This window comes from Bufo gargarizans, chromosome 4 (assembly GCF_014858855.1).
Source record: "Bufo gargarizans isolate SCDJY-AF-19 chromosome 4, ASM1485885v1, whole genome shotgun sequence".
Taxonomy (NCBI): Eukaryota; Metazoa; Chordata; class Amphibia; order Anura; family Bufonidae; genus Bufo; species Bufo gargarizans.
Window position 1 is genome coordinate 181060159 of NC_058083.1, and position 19629 is coordinate 181079787.

The 19629-nt window shown below is 42.4% G+C and overlaps 1 protein-coding gene across 3 annotated transcripts in view; it reads right to left on the reverse strand.

Moving 5' to 3' along the window:
- Window positions 1–482: 482 nt before the first annotated feature.
- Window positions 483–19629, reverse strand: part of SKIL (SKI like proto-oncogene) — a 38256-nt gene continuing 19109 nt past the window's right edge. For all 3 annotated transcript variants that reach the window (XM_044289858.1, XM_044289859.1, XM_044289861.1), the window contains exons 3-7: window positions 19229–19323; window positions 13114–13358; window positions 9942–10102; window positions 8875–9099; window positions 483–4833 (exon numbers count right to left, since the gene is read on the reverse strand). In XM_044289858.1, the coding sequence (XP_044145793.1) occupies window positions 4672–4833; window positions 8875–9099; window positions 9942–10102; window positions 13114–13358; window positions 19229–19323 (888 nt within the window). In that variant the 3' untranslated portion in view covers window positions 483–4671. The remainder of the gene's footprint in view (window positions 4834–8874; window positions 9100–9941; window positions 10103–13113; window positions 13359–19228; window positions 19324–19629) is intronic.

The window sequence follows — 19629 nt, forward strand, 5'->3', positions numbered from 1 at the left end:
AATGTGTCAATGAAAACTGCCATCTATTTTTACACAAAATCCCAATTATTCAAAAAACTAAAAAAAAACTGGCTTGATTGCAGTGTATAGTGCATTTTACAACTAATATGATTCTTCTAGGAATTACCAGTATCAAAACGTATATGATGTATCGTTTTCTGGCCTCGACACCCACTTAAAAATAAAAGTTAAAAAATGATGGCAAATCAAAGATTTATATAAATTATTCTGTCTTTTTAAAAGAAAAGTCAATGTACTAAGAATTGTGCATCAGTGTCAAAAGCTAAACACTTTACACAAATATACAAAAAAAAAGCATGCTGTATCAAATACACCACGTGACAATACAGAATATATCGTCTTTACATGTGGCTACATACATAAGCAATCAATGTATGTTTTTGTGAAGCTTTCACAGCAAGGTGATATCGATTTGGCAAAAAGTTTACAATATATACAGTTAAAAAGGAAAACAAACTCAATCAACACAAATAAAACACCTTTATCATTCAGGATGTTAAGCTGTAGAAAATAACATAATGAATTTATATAATCATTTCATATGCCAAAAATATTCTAATTTAAATAACTGTGTATTTACACAACAGCCATAATAGTAATAAATAGAAAAACACAAATTTGTAATTGAAAAAACATAACAGAGTATTATTACAGCATAGCAATAAATATAATGAGGGGAGACATAAAAGAAAAGATGAAGGGTGCACAACTATTGGTATTTAAAGGGTCAGTGAGTTATTATAGAACTTTTGCTATACAGACATATCAAAAATTTTGGTCAGTGAGAGTATGAGTGCCGAGACCCCCACGATCTCTAGAAGGAGGAGGAGAAGGAGTGGAGACGAGCTTATAGACTTTCTATTCAGTTTGTCTCTCTTCCTTTCCTATGCAAGCGCTTCTCTCGTCTCATTCTAGGGATCGGTGGGGTCTCAGCAAAACTTTTTCTATGTCTCTATGACATATCAGAAGTTTTACTAAAACTCAGTGACCCTTTAAAGTCTTTAGAACTCAAATAAGTAGGATTTCATTGCTAGGTTTCATTTTTTTCACCTTATTATTCAATACGAAGGCAGCATTGTTACGGCTCTGAACAATACAGAGCCACTATATGGCCATGTGCACAAGCGCCTATGCTGTGTATCCTTCCCAACCATTCTGTCTCACACGACTTTGCTATTCTGCATAAAGCAGATTGCCAATATGCAGAAAGCAGAGAAGAGGAAAAGCACCGTAGCAGCAGCAGCCACACTACGCAATTCCCCATCTTAGAGTCCTATTACAATGGCCCATTAGCGGGCCAACAAAGAATGCTGATCGATGATACACAAATTGCACACATGTACCGATGCAAAGTGAAAGGGGAAAGAACGATCTTAGAGATGTTCATTCTTCCCCCATTCACTTTCCATACTTCCAGAAACACATATTGTCAGTGGCACATGCTGTCGATTTTTGGTGTTGTATGAATGATGCAATGACCAACAAACGAGCAAATGCTCATGTAAAAGTGCCATAAAGAGTGTTTGTACAAAAGTAGATTTCCAAAGATTTTTCACAATCCTTGGCTCCTTAGACTGCACCAATAATCAGATTTAAGTATTAAAGAGCAAGTCCAGATATCCACACTACTTCTAGGGTAGTCTGGTGTTTCACACTACTATATCTGAGATGATGCCATGGTTGTGGAACTGCCTGTAGTGAAGGCAACGCAGCCATGTTTGCAAGTGGGATAACACAATACTTTGGCTATGGGCTTCAGCAGTATGTAACGTTCCTAGGTGTCAACAGTATTAAAAAGAAGTTTCGAGAGAATGTAATAGACTCTTCTGTCATTCTACAGAGTCAGGCTTTGTCATGACAAAGACAAGTAGGTAGGTAGGTCCACACAAAGATTTCTAGTCAGTAAAATATATACTGAAGTAATCTTACATTTTAAGGATTCCATGATTCTGCTGATATTTTGAATCATTCAAGAGAATCCCGCCGCCAGCCGGTAACAGCAGCTATTTTGTTTTTGGGTTCTACACCCATAAAATAAAGCCTATCGTTTTACTAGTAATGTGATGTCACATTCATGAGGATTTGCAGCAGCGAAGAGTGAATTGGCCAGCTACATTCTCAGAAACACAAGGGCAGATTTAGCAATGCTTTGAATGTGAAAAAAGTGCTGTTAAAAGGAACACTAAACCTAGGAATTAATACTAAAAGTAAACAAGATATACATTTTCTTGCAGAAAGCCTGCAGAGAACACAGGGGTTAATCCCCTGGTGATCTATTCTGTCTTTGGCCGGTGGCTGGCTAGGAAGCAGAGCTTAGCCAAAAGGGTGGAGATTAATGCCGACTGTGCACAGCAGGGAGGCTCCCGCTCCAACCACTTGTCTCCTAGCCTGACATAGGACAGTGAGGAGGAGTTATCTGGTATCTTGGGACACAATCTTGTCTTTCATACAGGGTATTACAATGGCATGGATATGGCTGGTTAGTGTCAGCTGTGCAGCATATTTACTGCCAACTGTCTTACAAAAGTGGAGGTACAATGGCCCCTCACCTTATGTGTGAGAATCCACACACTATGAAAAATCACAACCAGTAGCAGCAGCGGGCCCTGGAATGTTTCCAAACTTGTCTGGTGCCGAGCAAATGTAGCACCGGTGCGAGCTGGATAGAGATAGCCTGCCAGTTTTAGAAAAGTCATACGTATACAGTGGTGAACGCAGCAACCTTTATAAAAAATAAATAAATCACAGGGCTCAAATAAATTTGTGTCTTTAGCATTGATAAATCTGTCCTAGGCTTTCAGCCAAAAAATCTTTCTTGGCTAACTAAGGGGTTCCCAAAGATTCTGTAAGGGAGCAACGGGTAGTGTAAAATTAAAATGAAAAAACAAACAAAAAAACTTTCCTTTAAAATGTCCTGCTAGTATTCACCACTAGGATGACATCATGTTTATCATTTCCATAACTGCTTCAGCCAATCACTGGCCTCAGTGCGTAAATGACACATGATGGTTGAGGCTAGTCACTGCCTGCATGGGTCATGGGGACAGTGAACAGCAAGTGACAGCTGCAGGCCCACTAGTTGTTGGAGAGGTGGGGACCAGAGCAGTGGCACTGCCCCCTGTCAAATTTACAAAACCTTGGAGAACCCCTTCAACTAGAGTTGTAAATGGCCAACTTAGAAAGTTTCAGGCACTTTGATTAAGCACCAATATAAATGTTTGAGACACCCACAGCACATAGTGGTCAGAATTAAAAGCCATTTATGAAGAGAGTTATCTCCAACTGATCAACCTGGAAAAGGGCATCTAGAAAAATGGAATACACAAAGAAATCCAGACTTGCTCTTCCTGCCATTTTATCACAATAGCAGACATGAACTATAAAATCATCTTTTTATAACATTTTCTACATAAAATGGACAGGAACTAGGCCTTATATATCAAACTGGTCTAGGACAAAATGGTATTGTTGCCCCTAGCATCCAATCCCAGTTTAGTTTTGATACAACTGCACTGGTATCATGGACTCGGAATGGATGCCATGTTGTCAGGCTTGGATTTCTCTGACCGGGTATAGATATATAAGGCCAACTATGGTCAGTATAGAGCTATGCACCTAAATAGATTTTATCGTCCACCTTATTATGTGGAGCACTCTTTGAAATGCACAAAGCAGACACTAGGGAAGTGACACAGAAGGGTTATAAATAATATTGCTTATTCCAGAGGAGCATTAATAAATCAGCAAATACTACGGGTACATTTCTTATACACTTCTTGGGTGTAAAAACAAAAAAAGCATTGAGAGCAGCTAGTAGGCTACAGACACTCTACTAATCCTGAAACTGAAAGAGAGAAATTCTTGCCAAGTAGAAATTATATTCTTCACAGAAAAAATAAAATTCTGTTGAAAAAGTTTAAATACGAAATTCTAGTCTATTGCCTGGGTGCAGCCTTTGTCATAATATGGTGCTGTCTACTGGTGGTAAAAGGTGTAGCTTATCAAAGACTCAAGACGTTTAACAGTATGAATGCTGGAAGATGATCGACGAATGCATAGAAGAATTTGGTGAAATGCACTGACTTCTTAGGTTACTATTAATGTACTGCCATAGGGCTAGAAGGTTATGACAAGACTCAATGGAGAACATTGATGACACCCAGTAACACAGTCCAAGATAAAACAAGTAGCAGCATTTTGTATGGTGAACCTAGCAGACAGTAGATCGATGTCCAGTTGCTGCCACACATATGGAGACCAAGTGCAGTTATGATGTAATGCTGGAGTCTATGGAGATCATAAATCTCCACAAAAATGAGTCGTGGCAACATACGGGATCTTTAGAGTCTGATAAGCCAATTAGCAATGCCAACAAGGAAGGGCCTTCTAGGACACAGCTTGATGTTAACTTTACTGCATATTACAGAGCTCAAAACCAGTAGGAAAACTTCCTTAGTTAGCTGGGCGAGCTGAAAAGTACTAGTTAAGTGAAGTCATTCCATGTCAGGCATGCTCAGTGCAGCTCTTCAAACTTCTAAGCAGAACCAGTCCCTCCCCATATATGCAGCACATTAGTCCACTCACAATTCAGTCCAAGCCACCATGTAAACCCTGTTTTGAGTATAATGACTTGTCAGGGACCTTCAACTTCTAGTCCCCGTTACCATTCTTAGCTGACTTCAGTATCTGAAGCTTCAGCTCCTTTATCAACAACTCCAGCTTTTCCCTGGCCTCCCGCTCTCTCCTCAGCTCATCTTGCAGTTCTCTCCGGTCAGCTTCTGCCTGATCCAGCCTCTGCCGCAGTTCTGTCAACTGCAGGAAAACACAATCACATCTCAACGTTAGTTCATTGCACAATATTTCTGTTAGATTACATGGTAGCAATTCTGGCATTCACACAGATTATTAAAGGGGTTATCGAATTTCTCAAAAAACCCCACATGTGCCAGGCCCCTCACCGGTAATATACATACCCCACTCCCCACACCGCCGCTGCTGCTTCTCCATGCACACAGATCAGTGTCGGGGGGAGCAGCCAATAGCAGGAGGGGACGAGCCTCCCTTCTAGCATCGTGGGTGACATTAGGGAGGCTCATCCCCGTCTGCCATTGGCTGCTCCTTCCCCCCTCCCCCCTCCAGATGTTTTCATCCGTGCGCAGGGAGAAGCAGCAGCGGCGGTGCGGGGACCAGGATCGGAGCTGGGAGCGGTGTAAGTATATTACCGGTGAAGGGCCCGACACATGTGGGGGGTTTTGAGAAATTGGATAATTTTAAGGGGTTAGCCACTGTATAGCTAATCTCAACTTATTAATATGGCCTTATTGAAGTTCTGCACTGTTCTTTGATTACGTGCTGGTTCTGCTGGTATTTTGTCCCTTCAGCATGGAGCGGCATTTGGTCAAACAAGTCTTTTAAATAAAATACACTAGATTGCCAATGTCCAAGACCTGAGTAGGAGCACAAGGCAGGTGCACAGTGTTTCAATGGCACAGGCCGGATAACGTGTTGGATCCATCTGCATTCTAAATGGGACAGAAAGCTGGCTTCACTAATAAAGTGAACGGTGCAGAGCCATAATTTTCTTTTTCAATTCTCAGAAGTCAAATCATCATCACAGTGCAGTCTTCAAGGAATGCTTGGATATTTCTGATCTGCTGAGTTACAAATGCAGCTCCTAACTACAACACAGGCTGTGACTAAAAATTCAAAATAACATAAGTACCAATGTATTTGCAAATTTAGGCCTATATTAGACCAGCAGATGAGGCTGAAGACGGTCAGGAAGGAAGAGTTCCTTCCCGACAATCGCCTGCTCTTCATTTACATGCAGCGATGTCCTCCACAGTATGGGGAGGAGCAATCGCTAATGCCATTGCTTGTCCCCATACAGAATCATTATTTGCCAGCAGCAGAGTGTAATTAAACAGCACAATCTGCCCCCAGCAAACCATAATTTATTTTTTAGCCTGCTTTAAGATTGGCGTTTGCTCATTCATCATGTAATCAGCGGCACATTTAGAAAGGCAGATCATCGTTAACGAGTGTTCCTACGAACACTTTTTAGCGATGATCTGGACGACCATCTCCAGGTCTAATACAGCAATTAGGGGCGCATTTACTATTCTGAAATGCGCCTAAGGGTACTTTCACACTAGCGGTTTTTGCATCAGATGTGTCATGGATCTGCAAAAACGCTTTCGTTACAATAATGCAATCTGCATCCGTCATGAACGGATCTGGTTGTATTATGTCTTATATAGCCAAGACGGATCAGTCATGAACTCTACTGAAAGTCAATGGGGGACGGATCCGCTTTCTATCGTCAGAGAAAACTGATCCGTCCCCATTGACTTACATTGCTCCGCACCACATCGCGGCCAGAAGAATGCAGTGGGGACGCAACCAAACGGAACGGAATGCATTTTGGTGCATTCCGTTTCGTTCAGTTTTGTCCCCTTTGACAATGAATGGGGACAAAACTGAAGCATTTTCTTCCGCTATTGAGATCCTATGACAGATTGCACTAGCGGAATTGAAAACTCTAGTGTGAAAATAGCCTTAGGCATATTTCAGGCACAGGTGGTGGCGCAGCAGTTAGTTGTGCCGCTATCTGCGACTTCACCCTGCTCACACCAGGTCTAAAATTTTGGGCGTGGAGTGGGTGGGGAAATAATTTGTCATTTTCTACGCCTGGTTTAGGCGGAAGCTGTCTTACATTTAGAACTGGCCCTGGATGCGCTGAAGTTATGGAGAGGCCTGTACCTCTCATAACTTCAGCAGAAACACCGCCAGCTATGGGCCTTTAAGACCGGCGTTTTAGACGCTGGTCTTTATAAAGAGGACCTTTCATGGGTCCAAACATGATAAACTAAGTATCAGGATAGGGCATAGTGCAGGGATCTAACTGCACTTACTATTTTTTCTGGGCGCTGCTCCGTTCGCCCATTGTGGCCCCCGTTGTATTCTCCCGCCTGGTATGCTAATTTTAGCATCGGTACAGGGAGGAGGAAACTGCCCTGTTTCTCAATGGGCGTCTCCTTCTCCTTGGCTGTAGAGCTGTCCAATCGCAGCAGAGAGCTCACAGCTCACACTAAATTAGCATATCAGTTGGGAGAATACAATGAGGGTTCACAACGGGCGAACGGGGCAGCACCCAGAAAAAATAGTAAGTGCAGTTAGATGCCTGCACTATGCCCTACATATCCTGATACTTCGTTTCTAATGTTTGGATCCATGAAAGGTCCTCTTTAATAAATGTGCCCCTTAGTGTTTTATGTAGTACTGTAAAATGGTTCCTGAAGGATACCCGCTCATAGCAGAGATGAGCAGGGTTTAAAATAATATAATTGGAATTACCCCTTTACATGCTGGAACAATCTTCTAATAACTAGAGTATGCATAGTAAATGGGACCTAACACCCTGCAGTTGGCACTTCAGATGATCTATCAGTAGGCTGCTGACAGAGACTGTCATGAACTGCTGACAGCAGCATCACAACATTTACTAACAATCCTGCAAAAACATTTCGGTTCTATCACTGATAACATGGTCTCTATACAATGACAGCATTCAGAAACATCTGCCAAAGTCCAGAAGCAGGAAAATATTTTGTTGGTCTGTTTTATAGACAATGTAATTACAAATAAGTATTTTCATGAGAATAACAGACATTTTATTACAAAGTAGACTCATCTAGCCGTTCCATTAATAGCACTCCATAAATAACATTTCACACACTGTCAGTTGTTTGGAAAGTGTAGATGCCAGGTTTACCAGGATTCTAAGATATGTGATCAGCAGAGGAAGGATGTGGTGGCTTTTATTTGTGCTTGCAGTCTTGACCCACAATACATTTACTAGTTCTAATGTCTAGATTGCATCAATAAACCATACAATACGTGGCTATGATCGGTGAGGGTCTGACCTCTGGGACCAGTGATGGCTAGTTCGCAGTGTTCGCCAACGAACACATGCGGGCTGCCATCTTAACTCACAAGTCCGGGGATGCACAGGTAAGCCCTTACCTGTGCCTGCGCCACGAGCCGGTCTGAAACAAATGCGGTCACCGGGAGCAGGCAGTTCCAAGAACAGCCGCCGGGGGCCTTCATCTGATCTTGAGAAATAAGAGGACACAGAGCTTCTGTAGTGCTCTGTCCCCTTCCATGTTTCTTTTTTTCGTGGCTACCCACTTCAAATGAACAGGGACAGCTATGGGAAAACTTCTCAGGATTGGCAGGGTCCTCTCCACATAAACCATATAAAACTTGGTATCTCCATAATTGTACTGACTTGCCCAAAAATGTTTTAAAAGTTAGACAATTAACCCCAAAACGGTGTCATAAATTTAAAAAAATAAATAAAATACAATTTGCCCTTCAAAAAACTGAAAAATAAAAACGTTATGGATTTTGCAATGTGGAGATCGGAAAAAAAAAAAAAAAAAAAGTCTTCTAGGGGATGACCGGGAATACCCAACATTTAACTGATGCCTGTAGCCTGCCTCAGCTATTGAAAGATTTATACTTGCCTGTTGCCTGCTGCTCCAGTCCTGCATGCTGGCTCCCATGAGTCCATCTTCTGAACCACAGCTGGTGATGTGTCTATTATGGACATATCAATGCTAAAGCCAGTTTTTGAATTGTTCCATAGCGGAGGCAGGCTGAGGGCACCTGTGAAAAGTTATTTATCCCCAGAAAAACCCCTTTAACTACCAAATTAGGCAGTTTCCTTAAGGCGTTAAGTGTAGTTATTAGAATTATCTTCAGCTAACAACTACAAAGCCACCAAATAGGAAATCTACTCTAAGAGTATATGAAAATAAAAATCTATAAGTATATGCAATGCTGGCTCACCTGGTTTGCATACTGTGCTTCCTTATCCCGCTCTGCATTAGAATCACAGGAACATTTCTGCTTCTTAACCTGTTTGAGCTTCTCCTCCAGGTCTCTCTGCTCATCGTACAACTCTTCCATCTTCTGCAGGTGCTCTGTCTGCAAACATTCAAACTCTTTCTGCAAATTCTGCTGCTCCATTGTCAGTTCTTTCACAGCTTTCGAGCTGCTCAGCATTTCAACCTCCTATCAGAAAGAAATCTTCAAGTAAAACAGAGAAGAAAAAGCAAACCTCTAACCTCTCCTGTTAAGGGTATTATCTACCTAAATAACCTATATCATTATTTTATGGAGTACATTTTTAAAAATATTGTATTATTTATTCCGCCCTGGCCCTGAGTTACAAACTGTATTATATCCTATAGCTGTGAAAGTCAACAAGCTTATAATGCAGGGGACAATTCTTAATCACCTTACTAAACCGTGCTTGGTGTAAAGACTACAGTTCTAAAAATTTAAATCAGCATGGCAAGACCCTAGAAGACCCTGTGAATGAAACATGAAATGCTGGATGATTTCTGAACTCAAGTCTGTAGGACTGTGAGCGTAACTAGCCAATAATACTAGCTGTAACTCAGTACAAGTAAATGCAATCAATTTGAAAATGTAAACATTATACATAGACTGGAAAACAGGAACACGACTGGACGGCCACATATACACATGTAAGTAAAAGCGGTAAGCCATCAGACTCACAAGCAAAGCTATTCTACAGGGCTGGGAAGACATTTCCCAGATCACAAAGTTTTTTCCAATATGAGGATTGCTGGGTAGACGGAGATGCCCAGACTAGTTAATGGCCTTACTGAATCTTGCTCCAATCATGAAAATCCTATAATAATGGTATTTTTTGCAGTTCCTTTTGACATATTATCTAACAATCTTTATCTGGTAGAAGCATTTTTACGATTCACACACTGAGGTCATTTCATTTTAGGACGGTATGCTGGAATCGAGTGCATTAATAACTGGTATTAGACACAAAGAGCTAAAACATCCACATAGATCATAAAAAGGGCCATGCTTACCATCTGGATTTGGTGCTTCTTCTGTAAAATGTAATTTAACTTTTCTTGTTGTTTTAGGAACGTCTTGACAACTTCTTCCATAATGTGGCCCTTGTCATCCTCGCATACATCCTCCTTTTTACAGACTGGATTGTCTTTCTCCCCATCATTGGAGCTGGTTTCTACAACAGAGAGAGCTTGGATGATGACTAGATATTATGATATAGGAAGAGGAAGGGGCTGCAATGGAAAAGATCTCGACAACCGGCTCATATACATTTGATCAGCTGCTTGGGGTATATGTTTACCATATTTTACCACGTGTATCACTATATGAAGTTAGTGGGGTTGTGCAGGCAGTATATAGTGATAACCTACCCTCAAGATAGGTCATCAATATCTGATCTGTGGGGGTCCGACACACATGACCCCTGCTGATCAGCTGCTTGAGGAGCAGGTGGCTCTCTGTGCAAGCGCTGCTTCCTCTTCATTACACTGCGCGTCGTCTCCCCTGTAGCGGCAGGATAGTGTTATTATAAGTGAATGGAGCAAGTATTTGTAATTACACTGTGCCGCCGAGAATTCTGAGACGACAGGCAGCGCTGCCTCCTCTTCAAACAGTGGATCAACTGGGGTGTCGGACTCCCACTAATCAGATAATGATGATCGATCCTAAGGACAGGTCATCACTATATACTGCCTGCACAACCCCTTTCATCAGAATGCTAAAGAACACCAAACATTCGATAAACTAAACGCACTCGAAAGGCATGATTATACATGCAGTCAGCCGCACGCGTTCCCTAACAGCAGCATAACCGCGCCGTGTGGGCATATCATTACTGTCTACAATCCCTTTAACTATATCGTTCAAATGTGCTGGGAAGGTAGCATTTATTTTTTGTGGGGTGGTTTATTGCAATTGCCTTTGAAGGCCTTCCACAAAAACATTCCTTGGAGTTGGAAAAAGCATGCTGAATAATAATGCATCAGGATCTGTTCTCGTTTCAAACAGTCTATTGATTTTGCAGCATTTATGAAGGAAGATTAAATGGTGGTCCTGCCAGGCACAGGGATATTGGCAAGGCAGTAAAGGGAGAACATTGGGAGCATTAGATTCTCTGCATCTTTTATAGCCTGTGATTGTTTAATAAATCTTTTTCAGCTGCATGCCTCTGTTCATAAAGTGAACCGTAAAGCAGCAAACTGTACGATTCGTGTGGTTTATCTTTTAATGTAGACGAGTATACAGCAGGGCAGAAATAATGCGAGTGGTGTCATGAGAGTCACAAGGCGAGCCTATAAATAGAGCTCCTCAATGCAGCCATCTCCAATAATCCCTGCACACAACGCAGGCAAACAGGGTTCATGTGCGAGAACAATTGTGTTCGTCATCCATTATTTCTTCCCCTTATATCAAATAGATTCCACGTGTGACGTCATATTAGTAACCAACCTCCAAGCTTCAGAGCGACAACACAAACAACCACACCTCACCAACCACAGGATTATCCCACTACTTACTGCTTAGGGTCTATTCACACGTCCGCAAAATGGATTCGCATCCGTTATGCAATTTTGCGGAACGGGTGCAGACCCATTCATTTTCAATGGGACCGGAATGTGCTGTCCGCATCCGCGGATCCGCACTTCCGCATCCGTGCTTCCGTTTCCGCTAGAACATGTCCTATTCTTGACCGCAATTACGGACAAGAATAGGCAATTTCTTTTATAGTGCCGGCGATGTGTGCTCCGCAAATTGCGGAATGCACATTGCCGATGTCCGTGTCTTGCGGATCCGCAAAACAAATACGGGCGTGTGAATGGACTCTTGGGAAGTCAAAATGCAAAAAAAAAAAAAAAATACGGAAGCTTGACCCGTTTAGGCTGCCCCATTTTTATGTTCCATTATGGAAAGGGCAGCACAGGATGCGTTACATTACAGAAATGAACAGTGCTCGAATGGGGTCTGTTGTGTTTCTGTTAGAGAGGCCGGCATCTTATCGGACAAAATAGCGTAGAATGCTGCTTTTGAAATCTGCAATATAGCCTCTGACGCAGATCTGAGCCTAGCCTTAATCTGCCTTAAGGGCCATGCATCAATGCTGTCGCTGCGTTTGACATTTGCGGATTATACCTAGGAGATTAACCTATCGCATACTGTAATATCCACATAGACTTTTATGGTCCAACATGCCAAAAGAGCCTGATGAAAAGCTCCAAATTCCCCTGCATAGGAGTTATGTAATAAAGTCTCACCACGGCCACCACTAGGGGGAGCTCACTGCATAGTTTATACATTGGTACTGATTTACTAATCCTGTAGATAGCATAAACTGTCTAGACATGCACCAAATGTATCACCCGTTGCTAATATATTTGGTGTACAGCTGTATACTTTTATTGGTTGGCTTAGTTTCAGACAGAATTTTATGCCAGAATTGAGGCACAATTTTGAAGCCAATTGTCACATTAGGTCACACCTCTTTTCTGTGAAGCCATGCCCCCTTGTCAAGACAGGGACAGATCATTTCTTTAAACCCAGATGGGTCAAATTTTGGCCACAATTTACAGGCCTTTTCTAGGTGCACTGACATTAATAAATGTGGGTCATTGAATACATAATAATACAGTATTTAGTAAAGAGGTATTGTCACAAATCCACAGGATATGCCATAAAAGATTGATGTACGTGGGTGCCTGGAACCTCTGCATCTATGTGGAGTGCAGGGGTCCTGCAAATATGCTCTCCTAGGGAAGTGGCCACTGACCACCAAACCCAGACAGAGAATCAATGGAGCTGCTCGTCTTTGTAACTCAATAGAAGTGAATGGAGAGAGCTGAAGATATGCCACAAGTGTCCATTCATGCAGTGGATTTGGAGCTCGTATCAGAAAATGGAGTTCCGACCACTACTCTTTATGTGCTCCACGGTGCAATACAGCCTAATGTAGTTTCATATCATTTTCAGCATATTTTGTACTGATTGATGATGACAACATCATTCATCTGCCGCCTCTCCAGTACAGCTGAATGGCGGTTTCTATGTCTTATCACATTATGTCACATCCTCAGGGACGGCAAAACAATCAGGGAGATAATTCCACGTATCAACAGAAAACTAAGCTGTTAATCAGGGCATCTTGCAGTATTCCTTGGAGTACAGGTTCTGGCTTCCACATGCTTTACTTACGTTGTCTATTACTGGACTGTGTATCGGTTTTCAGATCTACGCTCTCCTGCTCCTCCATGGAGAGGTCAGGGTATGAGGTAGCAGATTTATGTTTTGTGCTCCGGGCCTGGTTTTCAGACTCCGCTACTGACTGCTTATTTGTCTCTGTGTCTCTTCTTAGGGGTTTGGAGTCCTTACATTGAGATACACCAGCAGAAAGGGACACATTCGGTGCCACCACTTTGTCATACATGTAGAGATAGTAACTGAAAAAGAAACAACAAATCTTAAACATTAAAACAAAGAACAAAATTTTTCAAGTGATATTAAAATCACTGCGTTCTGCATCGTCCACCCAAAACAGGTGAATGAAAGGGTCAATGGGTAGAAAAAAACAAAAAAAAAAACACCACCTTAGTAAATTCAACCTAGTCATTGACGATAAATCAGGCACACAGAATCACCGGCCGCAGTTATGTATATGCTATAAAGAATGCTTGGTTCGTTAGGGCAACAAGGCCAACAAATAAAGTTTTAGGTTTTAATGTGCACACTAATAAGTATTTAGTTACAAATATAGATATACACACATCTGCAAACACAGTTATGAAATAAAGAGGAGAAAAACGTAAAGTCTAAAGCTGGCCATACACACTTGGTGGGAACTCGCGACTCTCCCCAACAGATGACGTCTGGGAGACACGGATGGGGAGGAAAAAAATATATATTCACCTGATAATTTTGCTCTCTCGGGAGATAAGCCATCACCAAAAGTGTCTGGCAACGGCTTTCTCCCCTCTGCCCCTAGAATACACACACATTCGGCCAAGCTGAACTTGTACGGGAAAACCGGGAGGGAGTCAGGGGAGAGATAGGTGTATGGGCAGCTCAAGGCTTTATCCACACATCAGAGATTGCGAGCCAAAACAAAGTGTGGGTCAAAATCACAGGTGGCAAATCTTTCTTAAAATACCTCATCTCTGTGTAGGCTTCACCCATGGTTTCTATTGACAAAGGGCTCGTGCACACGACCGTATGGCCTCCGAGACATACGGCCCGTGAGCGGGCATACATTGTGCGCACGCGAGCACACAGCATCATAATATCATAGGAGTGCGGGACAATAATCCCACGGGCGCTCCCATGCGCACAATGTATACCGCTCTGGGACATATGGCCCGCTCACGGACCGTATGTCTCGGAGGGCATACGGTCGTGTGCATGAGCCTAATCACTGATGAAAATCACTGATGAAACACTGACTAACTTATCACTAGGGATGAGCAAATTGACTTCGGATGCATAAAACTTAATTTGAATACTGTACGGAGCGAGCGCCCCCTGTACTGTATTAGAATGTATTGGCTCAGGTGAGACGAAGTTATTACTTCGTGAAGTCTTACGAGACTTCCGGTAGTAACTTAAAAAATTAATTTCTACTGTTAAAAACCTATTCCGCAATTCCTATTTTGCCATTCCAAAAATTATTAACACAGTGGAGACATGCATGTCTGTAGGCTCCTTGGGGTGAGTGGAGACCTTCAAGAATTTCTATGAGACTGTGCATGTCTATATGAACAGTTCAAAAAGAAGCCCAGTTGTACCACCAACAGTGTTGGCATCCGATAGGCATATGCCAACTGGATCACAAAGGAGAATCTGGAGAATATACAACCACAAAGTATACCAGATCTAGTGAAGCCTAGGGGCCTCTTACCATATACTGTACATAGGACCGACTCCGCGCAATACGGGATCACTACCTAGACATCCCTCAGCTGTGTTAGGAGGGCTAGAATGTAACCACATATTTCCGCTCACTTTCAGCAAGCAGAGATGTTAGTGGTATGCAATGAGTAAACTATATTTCTCCTAACACCTAGCAACCCCTTTAAAGGGAAACTTTGCTCCCAATACACATGCCCGTTTTCCATGTTTGCCCAAGGACATATGTAACATCTGTATAACTTCCAGATAAGCGATATCTGTTCAATCATCAGCATTCACTGACATTCAACGCCTAATGTAATTCAGACTTCATATAATCCATTAATATTTATAGAAGGCATCTGTTTCGCTGCAGGTAGTCAGCGTGGAAAATTAGCTAGCATGGCCTGAGTGGGAGGGATACAGGCCCCAGCAACCAGGCAGATTTTTAGCAGCATGAAGACATAAATCGCCTGTAACTGAACAAAATGACTTCATTTAGTTGCCATATTTTCTTCCTTCTTGTAGCCACGATTATAAAAGTGAGCCATCTCAAACTGTAACAAAATAGCGATTTTCCGCTTTACACCACATTTGAATAGAAATGTATATAGGCCAGACACCAAACGTGGTGTTACCATTGCCCAATATTCACATTACGTTCTGCTCCTTTTCCCTTCTTCACTTCCTTAGGCACTGCAAGGAGCAAAGTGACAATTCGCAACGATGGCTGCCTTCCCACACAAAAGAAAGGGAAAGCTTTAAAAAAAAAAAAAAAAAAAAAAAAAAAAACCCACATGATCTTCCCACTAAGTATATATATCCTGAGGGTAGGTCATCAATAAAAAAATAAAAAAAAAGGCCGGACAAGCCCTTTAATAGAATATGTGATGCCTGAGTTGGTGTTTGAGACAGTGACGGACTAGCAAGTTCTCAATCAGCTAGGACAGGGTTTGGCCTATTTCACTAGCACTTCAATGTTACAGAGTAACAGAGCAAGCACAGCAGTTACACAATGAAAGGTGTTATGTCAAGCTAATGAAGCACAGACATTTGCCACATCCCATACTATTTTAAATTAACCTTGTTTAACCCTCCAGTTTATTTTTATTTTTTTTACAAAGTAAGATACCAGCGAGGTTCCAAGAAAAATGTCAGAATTTCCAGAGATTGCTTGCAGCACTAAATTTATGAAGTGTACGCTCCACAATTTTCTTCTCATTTACGACATGCTAGACACCAGGGCTGTTTTTAGGGTACTTTTGTTCCAGAGCTTTGTCTGTGCCTACCTTGCGCCTTGTTTTCTAACAGTCTCAGACAGGTTTTGGCAGACATTTTAGACAAAAACTAATCCAGCTCCAGGGGTTTCAAACCGGTGCAATGTTCTAACAGTATAAAAGGCCTACGGTGCATTGTGTCACAAATAGGGATTTTCATGACGCACTGTGTCACATCTTCACCACTTTAGAAAACATTACAAATTTAGACACCATTTAACAATTCAAATTATAAACTTGGCAAAAACTAAAAATGGCTCAGACGCAATATGCATACATTATACACACACACACACAGAGCTATATACACACACACACACAGTGGCGTATCTTGGTTTTGTGCTGCCCTAGGCGAGACTAAACTCGGGCACCCCCTAATATAAATTTGATCCACCCCTTCCTGTCACTGCCAAACCCCTTCCTCTGTAAACCCCACCCCTTCCTCTTTAGGCCCCACCCTTTCCTGTTTTGCATAATAATATTCAAAAATTTATCGCGATAACGATATATATATATATCACAATAAATACCTGTTTAAAAGAAAAAACCACAAGGGGACGTTATACTGTATGGGGGCAGCCTCAACGAGACGTTATACTGTATGGGGGCAGCCTCAAGGAGGTGTTATACTGTATTGGGGCAGCCTCAACGAGACGTTATACTGTATGGGGGCAGCCTCAAGGACATGATATACTGTATGGGGGGCGGGGGCAGCCACAAGGAGACATTATACATACTGTATGGGGGGCAGACATAAGGAGACGTTATACTTTATGGGGGCGGGGCCAGGGCAGCCACAAGGAGACCCTAAACTGTATGGGGGCTGCCACAAGCAAATAGTGCACTCTGCACTGTGTCATAAATAAAGGTGGTATGTCAGACTGTCTATGGTGGCACTGGCCTCTCCTTGAGGCTGCCCCATGGGGCAGCCTCAAGGAGAGGCCAGTGCCACCATAGACAGTCTGACATACCACCTTTATTTATGACACAGTGCAGAGTGCACTATTTGCTTGTGGCAGCCCCCATACAGTTTAGTGTCTCCTTGTGGCTGCCCCCATAAATAAAGGTGGTATGTATGTCAGACTGACTATGGTGGCCCTGGCCTCTCCTTGAGGCTGCCCCAGTCTGTATGGGGCAGCCTCAAGGAGAGGCCAGGGCCACCATAGTCAGTCTGACATCATACCACCTTTATTTAGGTCTCACTCTCACTGTGCACGATTTGCTTTTTAACTCACTCACTCCTGTTTGTTCCTCTGTCTGGACATTCCTCGCAGGGTAGGCCGGGAGTCAGGCAAAGTGGCCAACTCTGTTCTATGAGTCTGACGGACGGTGTGTGAGGAGGGAGCCGGTCTGGACAGACTTTTCCCGGCTGGCTGTGGCTGCCGCTTGTGTTGTGAATATTCTGACCCACTGCGCAGGCGCAAAAAAGACGACTCGGCGCATGCGCAGTGGGCCGGAATATTCTGCTACAGGGGAATCCTCCACGCCTGCGCCGACAAACCCCCAGCAGAGCCAGTCAGAAGCGGAGGGGGCAGACGCACCTCCCACGTCACTACTGGAAGGTATGTGGGTAGCAAGGCCGGGTAGGTAAAAATTCAGGAAACACCTGGAGTCGGGAGGAGGCGGGAGGAGGAGGGAGGAAGTAAGTCACTCCTTCACTATGCGGCGCCGGCGATGCTGCCGCTCGCAGCAGCATAGTGAAGGATCGGATCGATGTGTACGTTAACTAACTAGGCAAACAAGGCATTTTGCCGCCCCATTGGCAAGTGCCGCCCCAGGCAAATGCCTTGTTTGCCTCGCGATAGATATGCCTCTGTACACACACAGAGCTATATACACACACACACACACACAGAGCTATATACACACACACACACACACAGAGCTATATACACACACACACACACACAGAGCTATATACACACACACACACACACACACACACAGAGCTATATACACACACACACACACACACACAGAGCTATATATACACACACACACACAGCTATATATACACACACACACAGCTATATATACACACACACACAGCTATATATACACACACACAGCTATATATATATATACACACACACACATATATATATATATATATATATATATATACACACACATATATATATATATATATATATATATATATATATATATATATATATATATATATATATTACACACACACACACACACAGCAAGCTATATATATATATATATATATATATATATATATACACATACACACACACACACACACACACACACACAGCTATATATACACACAGGTCTACACGACAGCTAGTATGATCCATCACTTTGTGAGACTTATAAGCAGACAATCAGGTCTTACAAGACTAGCGAAAGTGATTTGAATCCGAGAAGGAACATTAAAAAGAGAAGAGCAGAATCTCTGGAGACCGTAGGCTTAGGAAGGACTGCTATCCCTAGTGATATCAGCATGGGCAGGCCAGCCAATATGCTGCTGCCTGCCATCTGTAGCTGCAGGGTAAAAGGTAATGAGGAGAGCTGAAATAACCTCAACTGGATCATACGGTCAAGGCAAAAAATAAAACAGGCTACTGTCACACTAGCGTTAATATTTTCCGGTATTGAGATCAGTCATAGGGTCTCAATATTGGAAAAGAAAAAAAAACGCTTCCGTTTTGTCCCCATTCATGGTCAATAGGAACAAAACGTAACTGAACAGAACAGAATGCTCCAAAATGCATTCCTTTCTCTAACTGAAGAGCTAGCCACAGCATGCTGCGATTTGCTTTCCGTCCTGGGATGCAGAGTAAGACGGAAACGTCATAACCCACAATGCAAGTCAATGGGGACAGATCCGTTTTCTCTGACACAATAGAAAACTGATCTGTCCCCCATTGACTTTCAATGGAGTTCATGACGGATCCGTCTTGGGTATGTTAAAGATAATACAACCGGATCCGTTCATAACGGATGCAGATGGTTGTATTATCAGTAACGGAAGTGTTTTTGCTGAACCCTGCCGGATCCAGTAAAAACGCTGGTGTGAAAGTAGCCTAACACTTTAATATAAAGGCCTTTTACCAGCTAGGACTTCTTTTTCTTTCACTTTACTTCATATGAAATTTCTTCTTTATGCAGCTTTTACTTACCTCGGATGCAGCAAATGTGGTCGGTTGGTGCCATCATCTTCCTGCTTGATAACTGGGTACCAAGAAGGCAGCTCCAATGTCTGTATATGTTCAGTCTAAGAAAAGAAACGGGAAAGCATTGGTCTACTTCCAGGAGTAAATGCTAATGAAAAATTCAGCTCTTGACATGAATGCAAAGACTTTCTTCCCATAAACAAAAAAAACTATTTTTTAAACAATTATTTAGTGTATATATCCATTTAGGATAATAGAGGTAAGAAAACATACAACAGCGTTTTACCATTGCTGTCCATGAGGAGTGTCCATATACACTGTCACTAACAGATTATTTACACATTTGCTGGAGAAATACTGTAAGAGGATGGGACAATGCAAAGAACCATTGCTCCATGCGACATACA